We start from the raw sequence: 16714 nt of genomic DNA on the forward strand, positions 1-16714 counted from the left end.
CACAAAGTCAATGTACTTAACATTGAGACTTGTTAAAAAATCAGATTATAAAGCAGCATTTCTAACCTCTCTCCATTTGGGTAAAAAGAGAATGTGTGTGTGATTAATATATCTTGAGAAAACATCTGGAGGATATTGAAGTTAAGGTGACAAGTGACTGTCTCTGGGTGGTTGGATTTTTGATGATTTAACCATCTCTTTATGCCTCTTTTTTGTTTCTGTTTAGTTTTTTTTTTTTTTTTAATGCATTAAGTGTATATTACTTTTAATTAGAATTTTTTTTCATTTTTAATTTTCCCCCTATTTTGTATCTATTTTATTTTTAGTCTTCTTTGAGATTATCTTTTCAAATTCTTCTTGGCAACTTCCAAACTGCCTCCTCCCTTCACGCACAGAAATAACATTTTCATTGTGATTTTGATTGGAATCGTCTGGTGCATAATAGTCATGCAGTACATGTTTGTTAAATAAATAAAGAGACAATTTACATCTTAACACTGGTTAAGCCTTCCAACCAAGAACATGATATGTTACTCAGATCTTTTCAAGTCCTTTTTTCCCTAAATGTGAGCTTTTCTGTTTTTTAAAAATACAGATCTCACACCTTCATGCAATTATTGTTTTCTAAAATGGTATAGTCTTTTCGTTTTCCCCCACATTGAGTCAGACCATTAACTGTGTAGCTCTACCATCAGGACTTAGAAGTGTCAGAAAGATGATTAAATGTAGATAAACACATCCTGTGTAGTGAGGTCAAGGACCTGGGTTTATTTAGCTTAGAGTAAATGACTACATTGAAACTGAATACCTGTCTCCAAGCACGTGATAGCGGCCAGCTTTCCTTCAACTCTGCTGAAGACAAGACACGGGAAAATGAGCTTCAACTAGAGTGTGAGTGACTCAGATTAAAGATCGCAAACTGACAGTGTGACGCCAACACGCTTGGGAACATTTCCTTTGGACTGCAGAGTGTATTTTAAAATTTTGAATTCATTACTAATTTGAAATTTGGAAGGTCTCACATGAAAATTTAGATTTCCAGCTTTTCTGGCAAGGCATAAAATCTAGTATCCTGTGCCGGAGTTCCCAGTGGCAGCTGATGGCTGGAATTCCGAAGTGATGGCCCCTCTTTAAACCAGGTGTGTGCTTTCTCCAGTTTTCCGTGTCGGAACCCCGCCTTTCCTGTTACCTGCCTTGCCCCTTAAGCGTTTTAGTCTGCAACCTCAGCTCAAGTGATAAAGGAAGAACTCAACTGCCCACACACAGGCATGGCATTTTTCATTTTCAGTGTTGTTTTTGAAATGTGGTTTAAATATGGTCTGACTACTAAGCAAGAAGTGGACCAGGTGACTTCTCAAAGCTCTTTCCTGTCCTGTGAGTCTGTAATCCTGTTGGAATGGTACCATGGCTCAAGAACTCAGTGCATGCGGTTGTCGGAGCTGCAGTGCGCCCATCGCAAGACACGGAGCCCACAGAGGGCATGCCTCGTCTGGCATTTCTTCCTGTCGGGCACGGGACGTTGGACAGGTTTTGCAGAGGACCTGTTTCAAGAGCCAAGAGTTCAAACAACTAGCTACTTCATTTAGAAGATTTGTTAAAAAGTCTGTCTCTTTTATACATGGTTATATAAATTTGAGTGAAGGACTTTGTCGGTAACTTTGAGTTTTATAAGTAGCCAGTATCACATCACTCCCATCATTACTGTGGGGAACCATTGTTTTGAATATCATTTCATCTGTGCTTGAATATTATGTAAGCACAGTTTTCATATTTAATGTTAAGGGTATATATACTCTTATAAACAAAAAAATAGGAAAGCAGTATGGGAAAATAATCTGAAATGATAATTTCTCAGTCTGTGGAAAATTCTTTTTTTTTTTTTGAAAATTCTTAAAGAGATGGGAATACTAGACCACCTGGACCTGCCTCTTGAGAAATCTGTATGCAGGTCAAGAAGCAACAGTTAGAACTGGACATGGAACAACAGATGGGTTCCAAATCAGGAAAGGAGTACGTCAAAGCTCTTTATTGTCACCCTGCTTATTTAACTTGTATGTAGAGTACATCATGAGAAATGCTGGGCTGGAGGAAGCACAAGCTGGAATCAAGATTGCTGGGAGAAATATCAATAACCTCAGATACGCAGATGACACCACCCTTATGGCAGAAAGCAAAGAAGAACTAAAGAGCCTCTTGATGAAAGTGAAAGACAAGAATGAAAAAGTTGGCTTAAAACTCAACATTCAGAAAACTAAGATCATGGCATCTGGTCCCATCACTTCATGGCAAATAGATGGGGAAACAATGGAAACAGTGACAGACTTAACTTTTGGGGGCTCCAAAATCACTACAGATGGTGACTGCAGCCATGAAATTAAAAAGTTCTTGCTTCTTGGAAGAAAAGCTGTGACCAACCTGGACAGCATATTAAAAAGCAGAGACATTACTTTACCAACAAAGGTCCATCTAGTCAAAGCTATGGTTTTTCCAGTGGTCATGTATGGATGTGAGAGTTGGACTATAAAAAAAGCTGAGCACTGAAGAATTGATGCTTTTGAACTGTGGTGTTGGAGAAGAGTCTTGAGAGTCCCTTGGACTGCAAGGAGATCCAGCCAGTCCATCCCAAAGGAAATCAGTCCTGAATATTCATTGGAAGGACTGATGTTGAAGCTGAAACTCCAATACTTTAGCCACCTGAGGGAAGAACCGACTCATTTGGAAAACCCTGATGCTGGGAAAAATTGAAGGCAGGAGGAGAAGGGGACGACAGAGGATGAGATGGCTGGATGGCATCACCGACTCGATGGGCATGAGTTTGAGCAATCTTGGGGAGCTGGTGATGGACAGGGAAGCCTGGCGTGCTGCAGTCCATGGGGTCGCGAAGAGTCGGACATGACTGAGCGACTGAACTGAATGGAACTGAACTGCTGGATCTTGTAAATAATAATAGCATGTGGCCAGTGGTATTACATACAGAGACTGTCAGGTTACGGGTAGTGAGGGTACAGGTAGAAAATTTGTTTTGTTTTTTTCCTGACTAAATTTGGCCACAAGTAATTATTTTGTTCACAGGTTTTTTTTTTTTTTTTTCTTAAATGGATCTAACCAGTTTGCCCATTTGTTTTGGCATCAAATAAACATAGCTTTATTGTGACTCAGAGTCCAGTACTGTCCTTATTTAAAGACATGAAATGTTATCTCAAGGGAAATTTTTTGGAGTCTCTAAATGTCTTGGGTAATAAGTGAAATTTTTAACCCAGGACCAAATATTCCATTTACCCACCCAAATTGTTTCCCAGTTGTGGTCTTAGACTAGGCTCCTGTGTGTATTCTTAAACTTATGACGGGCCTCTTGTTTTTTGGTTCCCACAGAACAATTTCTTTCTACATCCACACCCACATCAGCAGTGATGAAGGTCACACTGAGACCCACAAAATGTTTCAGAGGGCTCCATAAAGTCTTTTCCCAAGGCCCCGTGTCATACTTAGTTTGTCCTTTAAGTTCTAACAGATGGTATCAAACTCAAGACTTTTCTAGCCTTGACCATCTGATAAGGACAGGTATCACTTTCCAAATAGGCACAGTTCCAGAAGTCTTGACTTATGACATCATTTCTCCTGAACAAAATAGCTTTAAAACAGATGCAGTCTCCATCTTTTAAGTGTGTTCTATGTTCCTGGAGTAGTCCAGCACTAAGATATTGTCCGTACTTGATAGGTATCAGCCCCTTCCTTCCTGCTGTCTTATTAAATCTTACTCAAGTCTTCAGCTGGTGAATGAGCCTTGACTCAGGACCTCAGCCTGGAAATGGTCACAAGTCTGAACCGGCTCACAGGAGGGAGCTGCTGCTAGTTCAGCCAGGAGGCATCTGACTGCCACCAGCTGCCCTTTCTTACAGCAAGGGTAGACCAATATGAGACCAGTCTCTCACCTGCTTAGGTAAGCTTACCTTTGCTGAAAGTTGAACTATTTATAAATTTGAGGTTTGGTTTCTTTGAAATCAACTTTAGGACTAAATCTTCAAATCATCTCTGTTCTAGACTTCAAATTGTGATCACAGCTTTAGTTTAAGCTTACAATTTCCTGCAACAGCTAAAGAAACCATCAAAATTAATAAGTGGCTGGCATTCTAAAATAGTGGATAAAAGGGAGAGAGAGAGATTATTCTAGGTGAAAGAGACAAAACCAGATGCAGTGCCTGACCTTTGGTTGTATTCTAATTCAGGAGGAGTATCAGTGATTTGGGGGACAGTTTGAGAATTTCAATGTGGACTATTTAAGCAATAATGTCATGTCAGTTATGATTATGGGATTTTGTGATGTAGGAGAATGTCATCGTCTAGGAGTCTGTATTACATATTGTTGAGTTATTCGTCATGATGTCTGTTCTGAAATGGTATATAGCAAGTGTGTATGTGAAATATGACCATTATTATATTATAATTATAATTATCAATTATCCTTTATAATTATCAGTATTAACCATTATTGAGTCTAGATGATGGGCTTTGGGTGTTCATGGCACTGTTTTTCCACTTTTCTGGGTGTTTGAAATTTTTCATGCTTGTGAAAATGAGGCAGTTGTCCCAGGCAGAGAAGTGCTGTGAGCCACAGTAGGTCTTGCTGAGGGCTTCCTGTGGTTTGAGAGAAGGCTTTGCTGGAGGGGATTCACCGAGGGGTGGGTGGAGCACACTGTGAGTGGTGCTTTCCTGCCCAGGCCCCAGGCTAGCCGTCCAGGGGCTCAGCAGGTGAGCCCAAGGCGGTTTCCCAGGCTCCTGTGAATTGCTTTCCTAATCACAGTGGGAGAGGGCTTCCCACCACAAGCTGGACCGCAGCTTCCCCTTGGCAGTCTTTCGGAAGCTCAGGTCACATTGGCCAGGAATCCCCTGGAAAATAAGTGAAGCTGGATGGCTTTATAGTAAAAACTCCATGTTGGAGATTTTGCTCTTAGCATCTTGGGACAATGAAATGTTAATGTAACGACCCAAATAAACGACCACTCCCTTCAAAAGTACTATTACTCATTGGAGCACAGGACTACTTAAGACTAATCTGCTGCCGCGCTGTCAGGGTGGAACTTGTTCAACTCATATTTGATTTTTTTGTTTGTTTGTTTTTTCCTTTCTATTTCATAAAGTCTCTCTAAATTTATAATAAAGCCATTTGGAGCAGTTTATTTTAGACAGAATGCTAAATGAAGTAGTAGCAGAACTCTGTCCTTAAAGCAGAGACCACCCTTTCTTTACCTCACAAATATGACCCCATCTCCTTTTTTCTCTTGGATACTTGATGTTCTTTGGAGAAGAGTAGAAGGAAGTGCATGTGGTAACAGGTTGTCATCTAGAACGTCGCTGGGGGTTGGGAGGTTATCTGTTGGAAGGTGGTGGGGAGTGCAGCAGCTCCTTATAAAGTATGGCGTTGGGAGATGCAGGGATAGGAGACTTTGGGGGCTGCTGGGGAGACTGTGGTCTCTGGCTGGGACTGGATGTCTCATACATTAAGCAGTGCAGTGTGTGTCCATCAGTCTTGTCAGTCTTGTCTGACTCTTTGTGACCCCATAGACTGAGGCCCGCCAGGCTTCTCTGTCCTTGGAATTTTCCAGACGAGAATACTAAATTGGGTTGCCGTTCCCTTCTCCAGGATATCCTCCCAACCCAGGGATTGAACCTGGGTCTCCTGCATTGCAGGCAGATTCTTTACTGTCTGAGCTACAGTGGTAACCCAATTATTTCCTGAAATAGACCTACCTGAAAACTACTGGTGGAAAGATGCTTCCACAATAAAGCAGTTCTCTCTCTAATCCCAGTCTCTATTTGTGGCTAAAGATAGATTTTTTTCAGGCTAAGGAGGACCACAGTAGCTCTCAAGAAAATAGGCACCCTTAATTGTGATTTAAAAGTGCCTCTAGATTTTGGAATACCATTGCCATGTAATTTTCAGATGAAAAGGTTATCACTTTATGATTTCCATTTTGCTTCTTCCTCCCAGCCCTGACCCCAGTTCTGGGCTTTTAGAGCATCAGTATTGCAAGCCTGGAGCTGGTGCCCAAGAAGGGGAAGCAGAGGGTCCCCTGGATTCTTTGCCAAGCTGCCATTTAGCTTTTGAGCATGGTGGAGCTTTGCTTGAGCCCCGGATTAGTACACAGTCTCAGAGGCCTGCTCAATTCTGTGAAATCCATGTCATTAAAGAGCAAAGATAATGCAGTCTTTATCACTGCCTGTTATCTGTGGACAAATGAAATACAGCTCCCTAAGTATGTCAGTTCAGTGTATTTCAACAGCTGTGAGTTTCTTTACTTACATATCAGAGTTAGGTTGCTGTAAGAACCAACACAAACAATTTTTGTGTTTTCTCTTTCTGCTTTCTCTTTAAACAGTAAGGTTTCCCGTAGCCAGTATAATTTGGACTAAGCAAGTGCAAATCTCTTTACATGGTAAACTTACCATTTCTCTTATAGGTGTGTTCAGCAGGGTTTTCCACTAAAACTAGAGGAAGACACCAGTTTAGGAAGGATTCCCTTTAAGATCCTGTCGTGGGGCCGGTGAGGGGAGTGGGACAGAGGAGGAAAGATTTCAGTAAACCCCACTCTCCTGGTAACATCAATAGTAAAACAGTCAGAGTGTGACTTATGCTGCTTTATTCTCCTAGAGGGGAAGGTGGTGTATTGAGACAGCTGACCAAGCAGGATTTAGTTATCACTCAAGTGGTATCTCCAGATACCAGGCTTCCTGAACTCACACTGGAACTTTCCTAGGCAGCTTCAGATTCAGCCTCTTCCTACCAATAACACTCTATTCCTGGAGATTTTGTACAGGGAAAAGAGTTTTGAGAATTGGAGCATATTCTCTGACCCCTAATCACATGGAACTATAAGCGTTAAAGTGTGATCTGCAGCAGAGGCAGAGTGACTTTGATAACGCATTTTTGTTGTTGTTCAGTCCCTTGCAAAACTCACATAATAAATCATTACTTTGAAAATCACTTCTCTTTGTGTGTTTCTATGTCCCTGACTATTAAGTCTCCTACCATCCCCCTCCCTCAACTGCAAGACAAATAAACAGATGTGGATGTCACTTCCACTCTCCCGGTGACCTAAGGGTTGAAGTATTTGTTTTAAAGCACTCAGAATAATGCCAGTGGTGTGCATATTTCGTTTGACATTTTAAGCAGAAGAAAGCCACATGACCAAAATGCGATCCACTTCAAGTGTGTTAGGAAAAAACATATTTCATCTCCGTAAACCTGGAGATTATCCTGTCATAGATGTCACTGTTGTTGCGAAATCCCCATGGCTAAAGCAATTGTGCTGTTACAGCTTGTGTAGACAGAACATCAGGTCTGTGGTCACTGATGTTCTGGATCTTTCTACGAGGATGACAGAAGGATACTTGAATATAGAACTGGAAACTTCTTTAATTGTATTCTTTATATACAAATTATTTCAAAACAATGATCGTATTGGTCTTTGGAGAGTCCAGTGGGCCTGGAGACCACCTCTTTTAACCCCTGGACCTTCCAGTTTTATGACTAAAGTCCTGTCTCTGAGGATAAGCGATTTGCTGAAGTTGTTTGGGAACCTGGGAACCCTCACCCTTCCTTGGTGGGCCTTTCTCTTTTGATTCTTCCACCAGGTTGCCTACTGTGTTAACCAGACATTTTTACTTGATCATTTCAGGAGGCTCATTTGACAGAGTACTTTATACTTGGAGCAGGGCTGGAAGGGAGGAAAGAAGGGAGGGATGGAGAGAGGAAGGAACTATGCTGGTACTTCCTGTGACTACGGAAGTTTTGTTGCTACAGAATTTGATGATGGTAAGAGGAACGGTAATGTCTCCATTGTTACAGGTGGAGTGCACTCCTTCGGACCAGGTTTCTTTCACTTAACTTTACGTTTGTGAGATTTAGTCCTGGTATGGCCTCTAACTGAAGTTCATTTACTTTTAGGGGCAGAGTAGGATTTGCACTGTGTGACTATTACCTCCCCCACACCCCACTTTGTTTTTAATGAAAAATTCTACTTTTGGTGGGTATTTGCATCAGTTCTAGTTTGGGACTTTTGTGAAAGTGTTATTCATGCACCCTGTGTTTATGCTTGAGTTCAGCTTTAGATGCTGAAAGCAGCTGTTAGTGCATGAGAATTCCTGTTAGCCCACATTCTTGCCAACAGTTGGTGTTCATGGCCTTTTCCGGTTTGGCCATTCTGGTAGTTGGAGAGTTTTTTCTGCCTCTTTTTTGGGGAGAGGCAGGGGGACTTATGTCATATTTTGTTTCCTCATATCCTATATAAAGGCTTTACTCGAATTAGAATAACTTATAGGCAAAACACACTCCTCTCCAAATAGTTTAAATGCTTCATTATGTGAGCTGATAAGCAGTGAGTATCAGAAAGTGGCCAGTGGTACAACCACTCAGCCTGAATTAAGCATCCTGCCTGAGGGCCTGATTGATAGGCCTGTTTGGTCAGACCTCCTCAGTTAGGCCATTTTCCAGATAGAGTAACTGAGTTGCTTCAGTGATTGAGGACTGCTCCAGGTGCCTTGGCCAGCCCTCCTAGGAGTTGCCCGGGCACTGTGCGCCTCTTCCTCTGGAAGAGGCCTCTGCAGATCCTCCTCCTCTTCCTCACTAGGCAGTCACCGAGTGCTCACCGGGTGGCCGGCACCGGGCTGGGCCTGTGGGGTTCCTCCACAGACAGGTGTATGATCTGATGCCGACCTCTTTTGCTTTACAGGTGTTTCCGTTTTGCTTCATTGCAGTGTAGTTGGTTTACACTGTTGTGTTAGTTTCGGCGGTACAGCGGTCGTTCAGTTATATGCATATGTGCACATTCTTTTTCATGTTCTTTTCCATTACGGTTGATCAGAGGACATTGAACGTAGTTCTCTGTGCTATACAGTAGGTCCTTGTTGATTACCTTTTTATATATAGTAGTGTGTATATGTTAATCCCAAGCTCCTAATGTATCCCCCCCTCACATGGCCCCTTTGGTAACCATAGGTTTGTTTTCAAAATCTGTGAATCTGTTTCTATTCACAAGTAAGTTCATTTGTATCATTTTTAAAATTAGATTCCACACGAGTGATGTATGATACTCACTTTTCAGGTTATGGCTTTCACATCACAGCCTATTTCCTCAAAAGAAGAATACGTCTCCGCTGCCTCAGGGGCTCACCAAGGACAGGTAAGAAGCCGATTTCTAGGGTCATTCTGCACAATGAGTGTGTTCTTAGAGAAGGAATGAAAATTAAGGAATGTCGATTCCTAGTGGCCGCATAGCCTTCATGAAACTAAAGTACTAATTAAGAGTGTTTGCCAGCGCTTGTGATTATTTTTCTCCATCTTGCTGTGTTCACTGCCTGCCTCAGCCCAGGGAGCGGGGCCATGCTCCGCCTTCCTTTCCTGCTGCATCCCGGCACTTGAGCTTCCAGAGTCACTTCAGGCAGTTCAGCTGCAAACCACTTCACCGCTGTCTGTGCACACCGAGGCCCCGGAGTACAGAGCAAGCGTGTATGTGAGAAAGTGTGTTCCCGGCCCAGAGCCGCCAGGGCCTCTCCCTAGGTGTGTGACGGGGCCTCCTGCCCCCACGGCTCCCCAGGTCAAGATGTCCACTGAGGAGGTGAGGTCAAGTGTGTCCAGCCAACAACAGCAGAGTCAGATGCTAACAGCTGCTCTCCAAGTCCATCTGAGCTTTGGAAAGAAAGTGTAGCTCAGCTTCCTTTGCTGATTTTAGTAAATAAGATATGAAACAGGGACATTAAAAATGAACTGTGCAGCAACTGTACTCCAATAAAAATTTAGGAAAAAATAAAAGCAGTAGTACTTCCAAGTAAAATACAGTATTCTAAACAAAGCAACAACAACAAAAAATTAACTGTATAAAGGTTTGGTCTTGTAATCTTTGCAATTACCTGCACTTTCTTAAGTTTAAGTGTCACTTGACTGTATTACTCTCATGGTGGGGTCTTCCACTCTGTTCAACCCTCTTAATAAAATAAATCTGTTAACTTTGTATCTGTTAAAATACAGCCTAGCTACCCTTCATGGTAGGGACTGCCATTGCCTAAATTTTTACTTTATTTAAATGTTAATGCAAATCTCAATTACAACCTAAGCAGAGTGAAGGGCTTTCTCTTGATAAAATACTTGGCACCGAATTGTTTAAAATCTGCTATTCTAGCATTCTTATTTTTTGGAGGAATCATTTGATAGAACTAATAATTTTGAATTCTAGTTCTTTTTTAAAAAAATATATTTTTTTTATTTATTTATTTAGCTGTGCTGGGCCTTAGTTTTGGCATGTGGGATCTAGTTTCCTGACCAGGGATTGAACCTGGGCCCCCTGCTTTGGGAGGGTTAGGGAAGTCTCTTGAATTCTGGTTCTGATTCACTGAGGAGCTACTGTGTTTCAAGATTGTCATGTTGGGAGAGGGAGTACAAATAATGAATTCTGTGGCTCCATTTCCCCTTCCAGAAAGCAGGAAACAGACTGGTTATCACCTGTTTCAATAAGATGTTCTAAGAATTAGTGAATAAATATTAACTGCTTTGTTAACTTTGTTTTTCTGCCTTTTCAGTGTCCATCTATACTTACCTAGCCAGATAAAGCATCCATGTAGTGAAAGTGAAAGTCACTCAGTCGTGTCCGACTCTTTGTGACCCCGTGGACTATACAGTCCATGGAGTTCTCCAGGCCAGAATACTGGAGTGGGTAGCCTGTCCCTTCTCCAGGGGATCTTCTCAACCCGGGGATCGAACCCAGGTCTCCAGCATTGCGGGCAGATTCTTTGCCAGCTGAGCCACTAGGGAAGCCCAAAACATCCATGTGGGGTCAGAAGTTACACACACCCAAGCCCCCTGCAGTGGGGGCTTCTGCTTGAGGACCAGAAGGAGAAGCAGAACAGCATGTCAGGCCCCGGCTGTAGAGGCTGAGCAGTGGCACGTGTCGAGGTGGGCAGTGAAGCCCCAGGGCAGGGTTCTGAGCAGGGTCAGCAGAGCTGCTGTCGGAACTGCTAACCCACTTGCCCCGAGGAGAGTGAGTTGGAGGAGAGAAGGCGACCCCCGAGGAGACAGCAGTGAGGAGAGAGTGGATCCCAGAACATCATTTTGGTGTAACTTAGCCTCTCCAAGTGGTTGAGGCATTGATTATGCAGGAGTCCTGTGTCTGCATAACTGACACTTTCACGCCTGTTCTCTGTCACTGTCTCAGGGCCCTCCCGCTGCCATTTCTTGTGGGCAGTGTGCATTGTATGTAAAAGGCTTCACTTTCATGACTCAGAATAATAAAAATTGGTCACATCTAAAAGGAAGGCTTTCCCTTTTAGAAAAAATTAGCTTTATTTCCGTTGTAAATACGATACATGTGTATTATACAAATACTGAGGCAGTTGTTTAGTCGCTGAGTCATGTCTGACTCTTCTGCGACCCCATGGACTATAGTCTGCCAGGCTCCTCTGTCCATGGGGTTTCCCAGGCAAGAATACCAGAGTGGGTTGCCATTTCCTTCTCCAGCTCAGGCAGAACAACCAAGTTTTAAAAAAGAGGAAGAGAAGACCCTCCCACTCCCCATTCCCCACACCAGAATATTCACTGTTAACATGGGCTAAATGTCACTCCAGACATCACCCCAGAGGTCGATGGGGACTGCGTGGATGAATGGAGAGATGGACAGACAGATGGAGAAGGAGGCACATTTACCATTCAATCATCCTTTCATTGAACGTTGAGGAGTCTGGTTCTGTGATTCATTTAACCTTCCCCACCCGGAAGTCAGTGGTTTTGCTTTAAGAAATTGTAATCATAGGTCATTGCAACTGTGGTATAGTTGGACCAGACTTACTATTGCACTTTTTTAAAAATTTATTTTATTGTTTTTGGCTGTGCTGGGTCTTTGCTGTGCGCAGTCTTTCTCTAGTTGTGGCAAGGGGGAGCTACTCTAGTTGCGGTGTACCAGGCTTCTCATTGCAGTGGCTTCTTTTGTTGCAGAGCACAGGCTCAGAGCAGGCTTCAGGAGTTCAGACTTTTGGACTCTAGAACACAGGTTCAATAGTTGTAGTGCACACCACATGTGCAGTCTTCCTGGACCAGGCATTGAACCCACATCTCCTGCATTGGGAGGCAGATTCTTAACCACTGGACCCCAGGGAAGTCCTTCTATTGCACATTTAACTGTTTCCTTAAGAGTGATCTCCGACACTGCTGTTTTCATAGCCTGGTTCAGACTGGGAATTTGCCTTGCAGCCTAGGGAGCCTCTCCAAGGCCAGGTGACTGAAGAGGGGAGAGGGAAGCTAGCAAGAACACTGACAAGGTGTGTTTTCAGATTTCCTCCCTCTGCCTGTGTGTGTCTGAACACTCAGTAGTAAATGTTGATCCTGTCTCCCAAATGTGAGTCTGAACAGAAAACAGCAAACGGACGCAGGAGGAGAGCTGTGACGGCCCTGGGCGCCCGGGGCTTTCTTGGGATACCATGGTCCAGGGGCCCAGGTGGAGCCATCTGCAGCCTCCTCCGCTGCCCCTGGAGCTTTGTGCTTGCCCTGTGCTGTTGATGGCAAAGCCTGGAAGGAGGGCAGGGAAGAAGACACGTGTCTGATACATACATGCTTATCGTCGTAAGGCAGAATTCTTGGACCAAGCATTTCTGTGTTCAGAGTCTTTTGATGCCTCGAGTGATGTGATTTCTTTCCTTTTGTGCAGAACTCCAAGTGTTTCCCGACAGGTTTGTGGTCTGCGTAAGTCAGCTTGCATTCAGTCGTGATCTTTTGGCAAGTCAGAGTGAAGAGTTGGTATGTATGAAAAATTCTCTAAGCAAATCTGCTTAAATAAAAAGTTACTGTAATAAATAGAAGAACTGTTGAGCCCTCAGTGCATGTTTTAAGGGACCAAAAATGTCCTATCTATTTTGCGTGATAATATTGCTTCACTGATATGCCCTTTTTTTTCCTGAAGACTTCTTGAGAATTTAGCAGGGTCAGTAGTATCTCTTCCATAGCAACATAAAATGAGAAAGCACATACTACAAAAACTGTGAAAATGCTCCTGATGGTATTTAATGAAATATAAAGCAGTCTTTAAATGAAGTGAGGCAAAATCCACATGTTTCCACTGGAAGCTTTCGTTGGGGTCAGTGGCTTTTGAATTTTATTCCATGGTGAATCACTGGCATTTTCATGAAAACCGGTACTTTTCCCCAGTGTGCTCTTTCTTAGCTGATAGGATTTGTTTTCTCTCTCTTTTCTGGTGCTCAATTTTGAGCTCCATCAGTCTTATTTCTGTTTCAGCGGAGCTCTTTATGCAGACAAACAGATTTTGAAAATTCACTCCTAGTGTTATAGCTTACAGCCTTGTCTTTCAAGCTTATCATATACATTTGAGAATCTCTGTGGGGTGTGTGTGTGTGCATGTGTGTCTTGCTGCAGTCACAGCCCAATCTGTCTGAGCTTACCTCTGTACCAATTTTTGTTTTTCATATTTTTGGACTTGGACTTGTGACTTGAAACTTTAACAAAAAGGAAAAAACATCTAGCAGACCTTAAACCTGGACATGATATATGTCATGATTATTATGCTTCTAAAATAATTTGTGGGGATATTAGATTACCCCTTATGTTTGTTATCTTTTAATCCATTTGAAATTTGGCCCTCATGGTCCAAAACCAGCTTCTTATCTCATCTTAAATAAACATAAGAAAAGTGTTTTAGAGACTAGAAGGCTGAACAGAGACCCAAGAAAAGTCTTCTGAGGATTCATATTTAAATTTAGATACCTTTGTCCAGAACAGGTGAGCCCTTCAGAAAAGCCAGTGAGACACTTATTCCATCTAGCAGCTCAACTCTTAAGTATACACATTAAGTGCAATAAATGAAGCACATCTGGTGACAGTGTTAAAAGTTTATTTCTGAAGCATTTCTGGGATGTTGAATTATCTTAGTAAATTAACAAATACTAAAGTAATAATACTGCTGGCAAACAACTGTAACGTAATATAGCTTAACTGATTCTCAGACCAATGAAAACATTGATTTGTGGTTCAAGAAGACAATTAATTGTACCACAAAGTATTACTGTTTTCAGATGGAATACAGAAAAAATTAGATCTTGTATGACATGTAATATTAATACTTAATATTCTAAATTATTAAGGATGAGTTACAACATCTCCATGCAAATGAAATATCATCCTCCTTAGGGGCACTGGTATTTGTACAGATGTAAGCTTTCTATAGTTGCTGTCATATAAATCTTATAATCTGGAGGACTTCCTAAATGTGAAGAATTTTCATTATGAAAAGTTGACTGGTCTGAGCCTTTTGCACGAGCCAGTTCCGTTTTCTTATCTTCAAAATGTTCTGATATCCAGGGATAACACTGGGAGTTCACCAAGTCGGCTTATGAGAAAAGTGCCATTTCCATCTTGAGGCTCTTTGACTGTTTTGCGTGCTTCCCTTTAGCTGTGGTCAGCCTTGAGCTGCCCTTGTCTCCACCTCTGGCCACCCTTCACATGCACACTTCCCTCAGTCAGCTAACGCCGGGCACTGACGGGGCGGCTTCCATCCCTGGCACCTCCAAGCCCCGCTCTGTGTGGCCCGCCCATCTCTGCAGCCCCTCCTCATGGGCCTGTCCCCCACTTCCTTGAGTGCCTGCTCCAGGAATAACAACACACCCAGGTCAAGCAGGGGGCCCTGTCGCCCACAATGCCCTGTCCAGCCAAGACCCCGTCCTTCCGTCCCAGGTGCCTCCGAGTCAGTCCTCCCTGACGCTTGGCCTCTGCAGAGCCCTCCCATCTTGGCTACGTGAGGATCAGCGAGCACCCTTCCCTGCCAGGACGGCCTTCTGCCCTTCTGGCCCTCCTCTGACTAGCCCTTGAACTTCCTTATGTCCCTTAAAGCTTCGGATCATTTTATCTGTTCACACGGACACTCGCCCCAGGGCCGGAGCCACCTCATTTCTCTCGGTAGTTACTCTCCAGAACGGGGAGGCCTGGGAGCAGTCTTCCTGAGCGGTGTGTTGGAGACGTCTTTGGTAAGAACATCAGTCGTTTGTCCTGTAACTGTTGAATTCGCTCCCTCTTCCCCAGCCACAGAAGTGGCGGGGAGAGTGGGCACTGGGCAGAGCCTGGCCGCCTTACTCGTCTGTGGCCTCAAGTAGAGCTTGCCTCTTCCTTCCCCTGTCCTCTTTTCCTTTCCAGTCTTCAGTGTTGAAGTGACGACTGGCTGGGAAACCTGGGAGTGTCTATTGAGAGCTGCTCCGCCTGGATGCAGGGCAGCCCAAGAGAGCTGCCGTGCCAGAAGAAGGGGCGCCCAGGGAGCGCCCCCTCTTCAGGGGCAGTGTGAGTGCAGCCGCGCCACTGCCCGGCACTGGGGAGGTCTGTCCCCCGCCCTGCACGAGGGCCCCGTGCGGGGAGGCGCTCCGTGTTGCAACAGCTCCGTCCCAAGTGCCCACGTGCCAGGGATGTGGGAATCGTGCTGTGTACTTTGGGAAGAAAGGGCATGATTACGGGATGAGTCACTGTATTTTTCTTACTACATTTTCTCATAAGAAATCTTGAGGCCCTTATAGTCTCAGTTTTGGATCTATTGCTAGAAGTGGGTCTTTTTGCAGTTTTACCTTTAGTTTCAGAGTTTTGTTTTCCCCCCACCTTCTTTTCCTTAGAAATACGAAGAGCAGGAAGCTCAGCATGTCCCATTCCAGCAATGTTTTCTTGCATGTTTACAAACCCAAGTCCCTGCGTCAAGACTGCTTTCTCTGATGTAAAGCCTGGGAACCTTTCGGAAAGTTAAAATTATTTCTCATTTTTATTATTCCTTTATTAAAGGAAATAACCAATAATAACTGAAGCTATAACTTTACTTTCCAAAGTAATAAGTTTATTGTGTAAATAATCGCAGAACCGGTCTGGATCTGGGACATTTCAGAGTCAGCACAAAGCTGCTGTCTCACAGAGCGTTGGTTACAGCCACTCCTAGTCTCTGGAGGCTCTTCCCATCTGTTCTTACCATCACATTCTAACATAATTTGCTGAGTGCTGACGCTGTGCCAGGAACTCTGGCAGGCACTGGGGAAACAAAGAAAAAGAAAAAAATCATTCTTGCCCTCAAGGAGCTTACAGCCTAGCAGATCAAGGGCTGTGAAGGTGACGTGGCGACCTAAAAATTTTAACTTAGATAGAGCCGCCTTTTTTTTTTAAAGTCGTATCCACCTTAATGGTTCATTTGGCCCCTCTCTACAATTCAGAAGTAAAGTTCAAAAGTCTTATTTTCTTTTAAATCTAAGCTGTAAAAACCTGTGATTCTTCGGGAAATTTAAAAATGGTATTTAGTACTAGTGCTGCAGAAAAGTGGATATGGAGGTAAGATGTTTGGGCTGTCTTCCTCACCTTCCTTTGAACTGTGGCCAAGCTGTGAAAACATCTGTCAAGAGCCTTCAGAAAGCACTCGCCCTCCCCAGAGCGTCCTCTCAGTGGAAGGATTGCTGGCATGTCCGACAAGAGACAATATTTAAGCACTAAACTGAACATTTCTCTTTAAGTTAAACTATCATTCGATCTTAAAAAACACTCCTTCTAGTTTACGAGTATAAAATTGAAGTGAACATGAGTCTAAAGAAGCAATAAACTGCCCTTGCCTGGGTTATTTTTAGCCTGGCTGTCCTATTTCTCACTTGTGAGTAACTGAGCCTCAGTGGGCCTTAGCCCTCCCCTCAGTCAAGGGAGAGAGTGTCA

At 43.4% G+C, this 16714-nt stretch overlaps 1 protein-coding gene across 1 annotated transcript in view; it reads left to right on the top strand.

Annotated features, from left to right (window-relative positions):
• The window catches only part of SLX4IP (SLX4 interacting protein), a 207389-nt gene that overhangs the window by 169864 nt on the left and 20811 nt on the right, over nucleotides 1–16714 (top strand). Inside the window, 2 exon segments of the mRNA XM_061125943.1 lie at nucleotides 9102–9179; nucleotides 12690–12778. Coding sequence (XP_060981926.1) covers nucleotides 9102–9179; nucleotides 12690–12778 — 167 coding nt within the window.

The sequence above is a fragment of the Dama dama genome, chromosome 23 (genome assembly GCF_033118175.1).
Source record: "Dama dama isolate Ldn47 chromosome 23, ASM3311817v1, whole genome shotgun sequence".
Classification (NCBI taxonomy): Eukaryota; Metazoa; Chordata; class Mammalia; order Artiodactyla; family Cervidae; genus Dama; species Dama dama.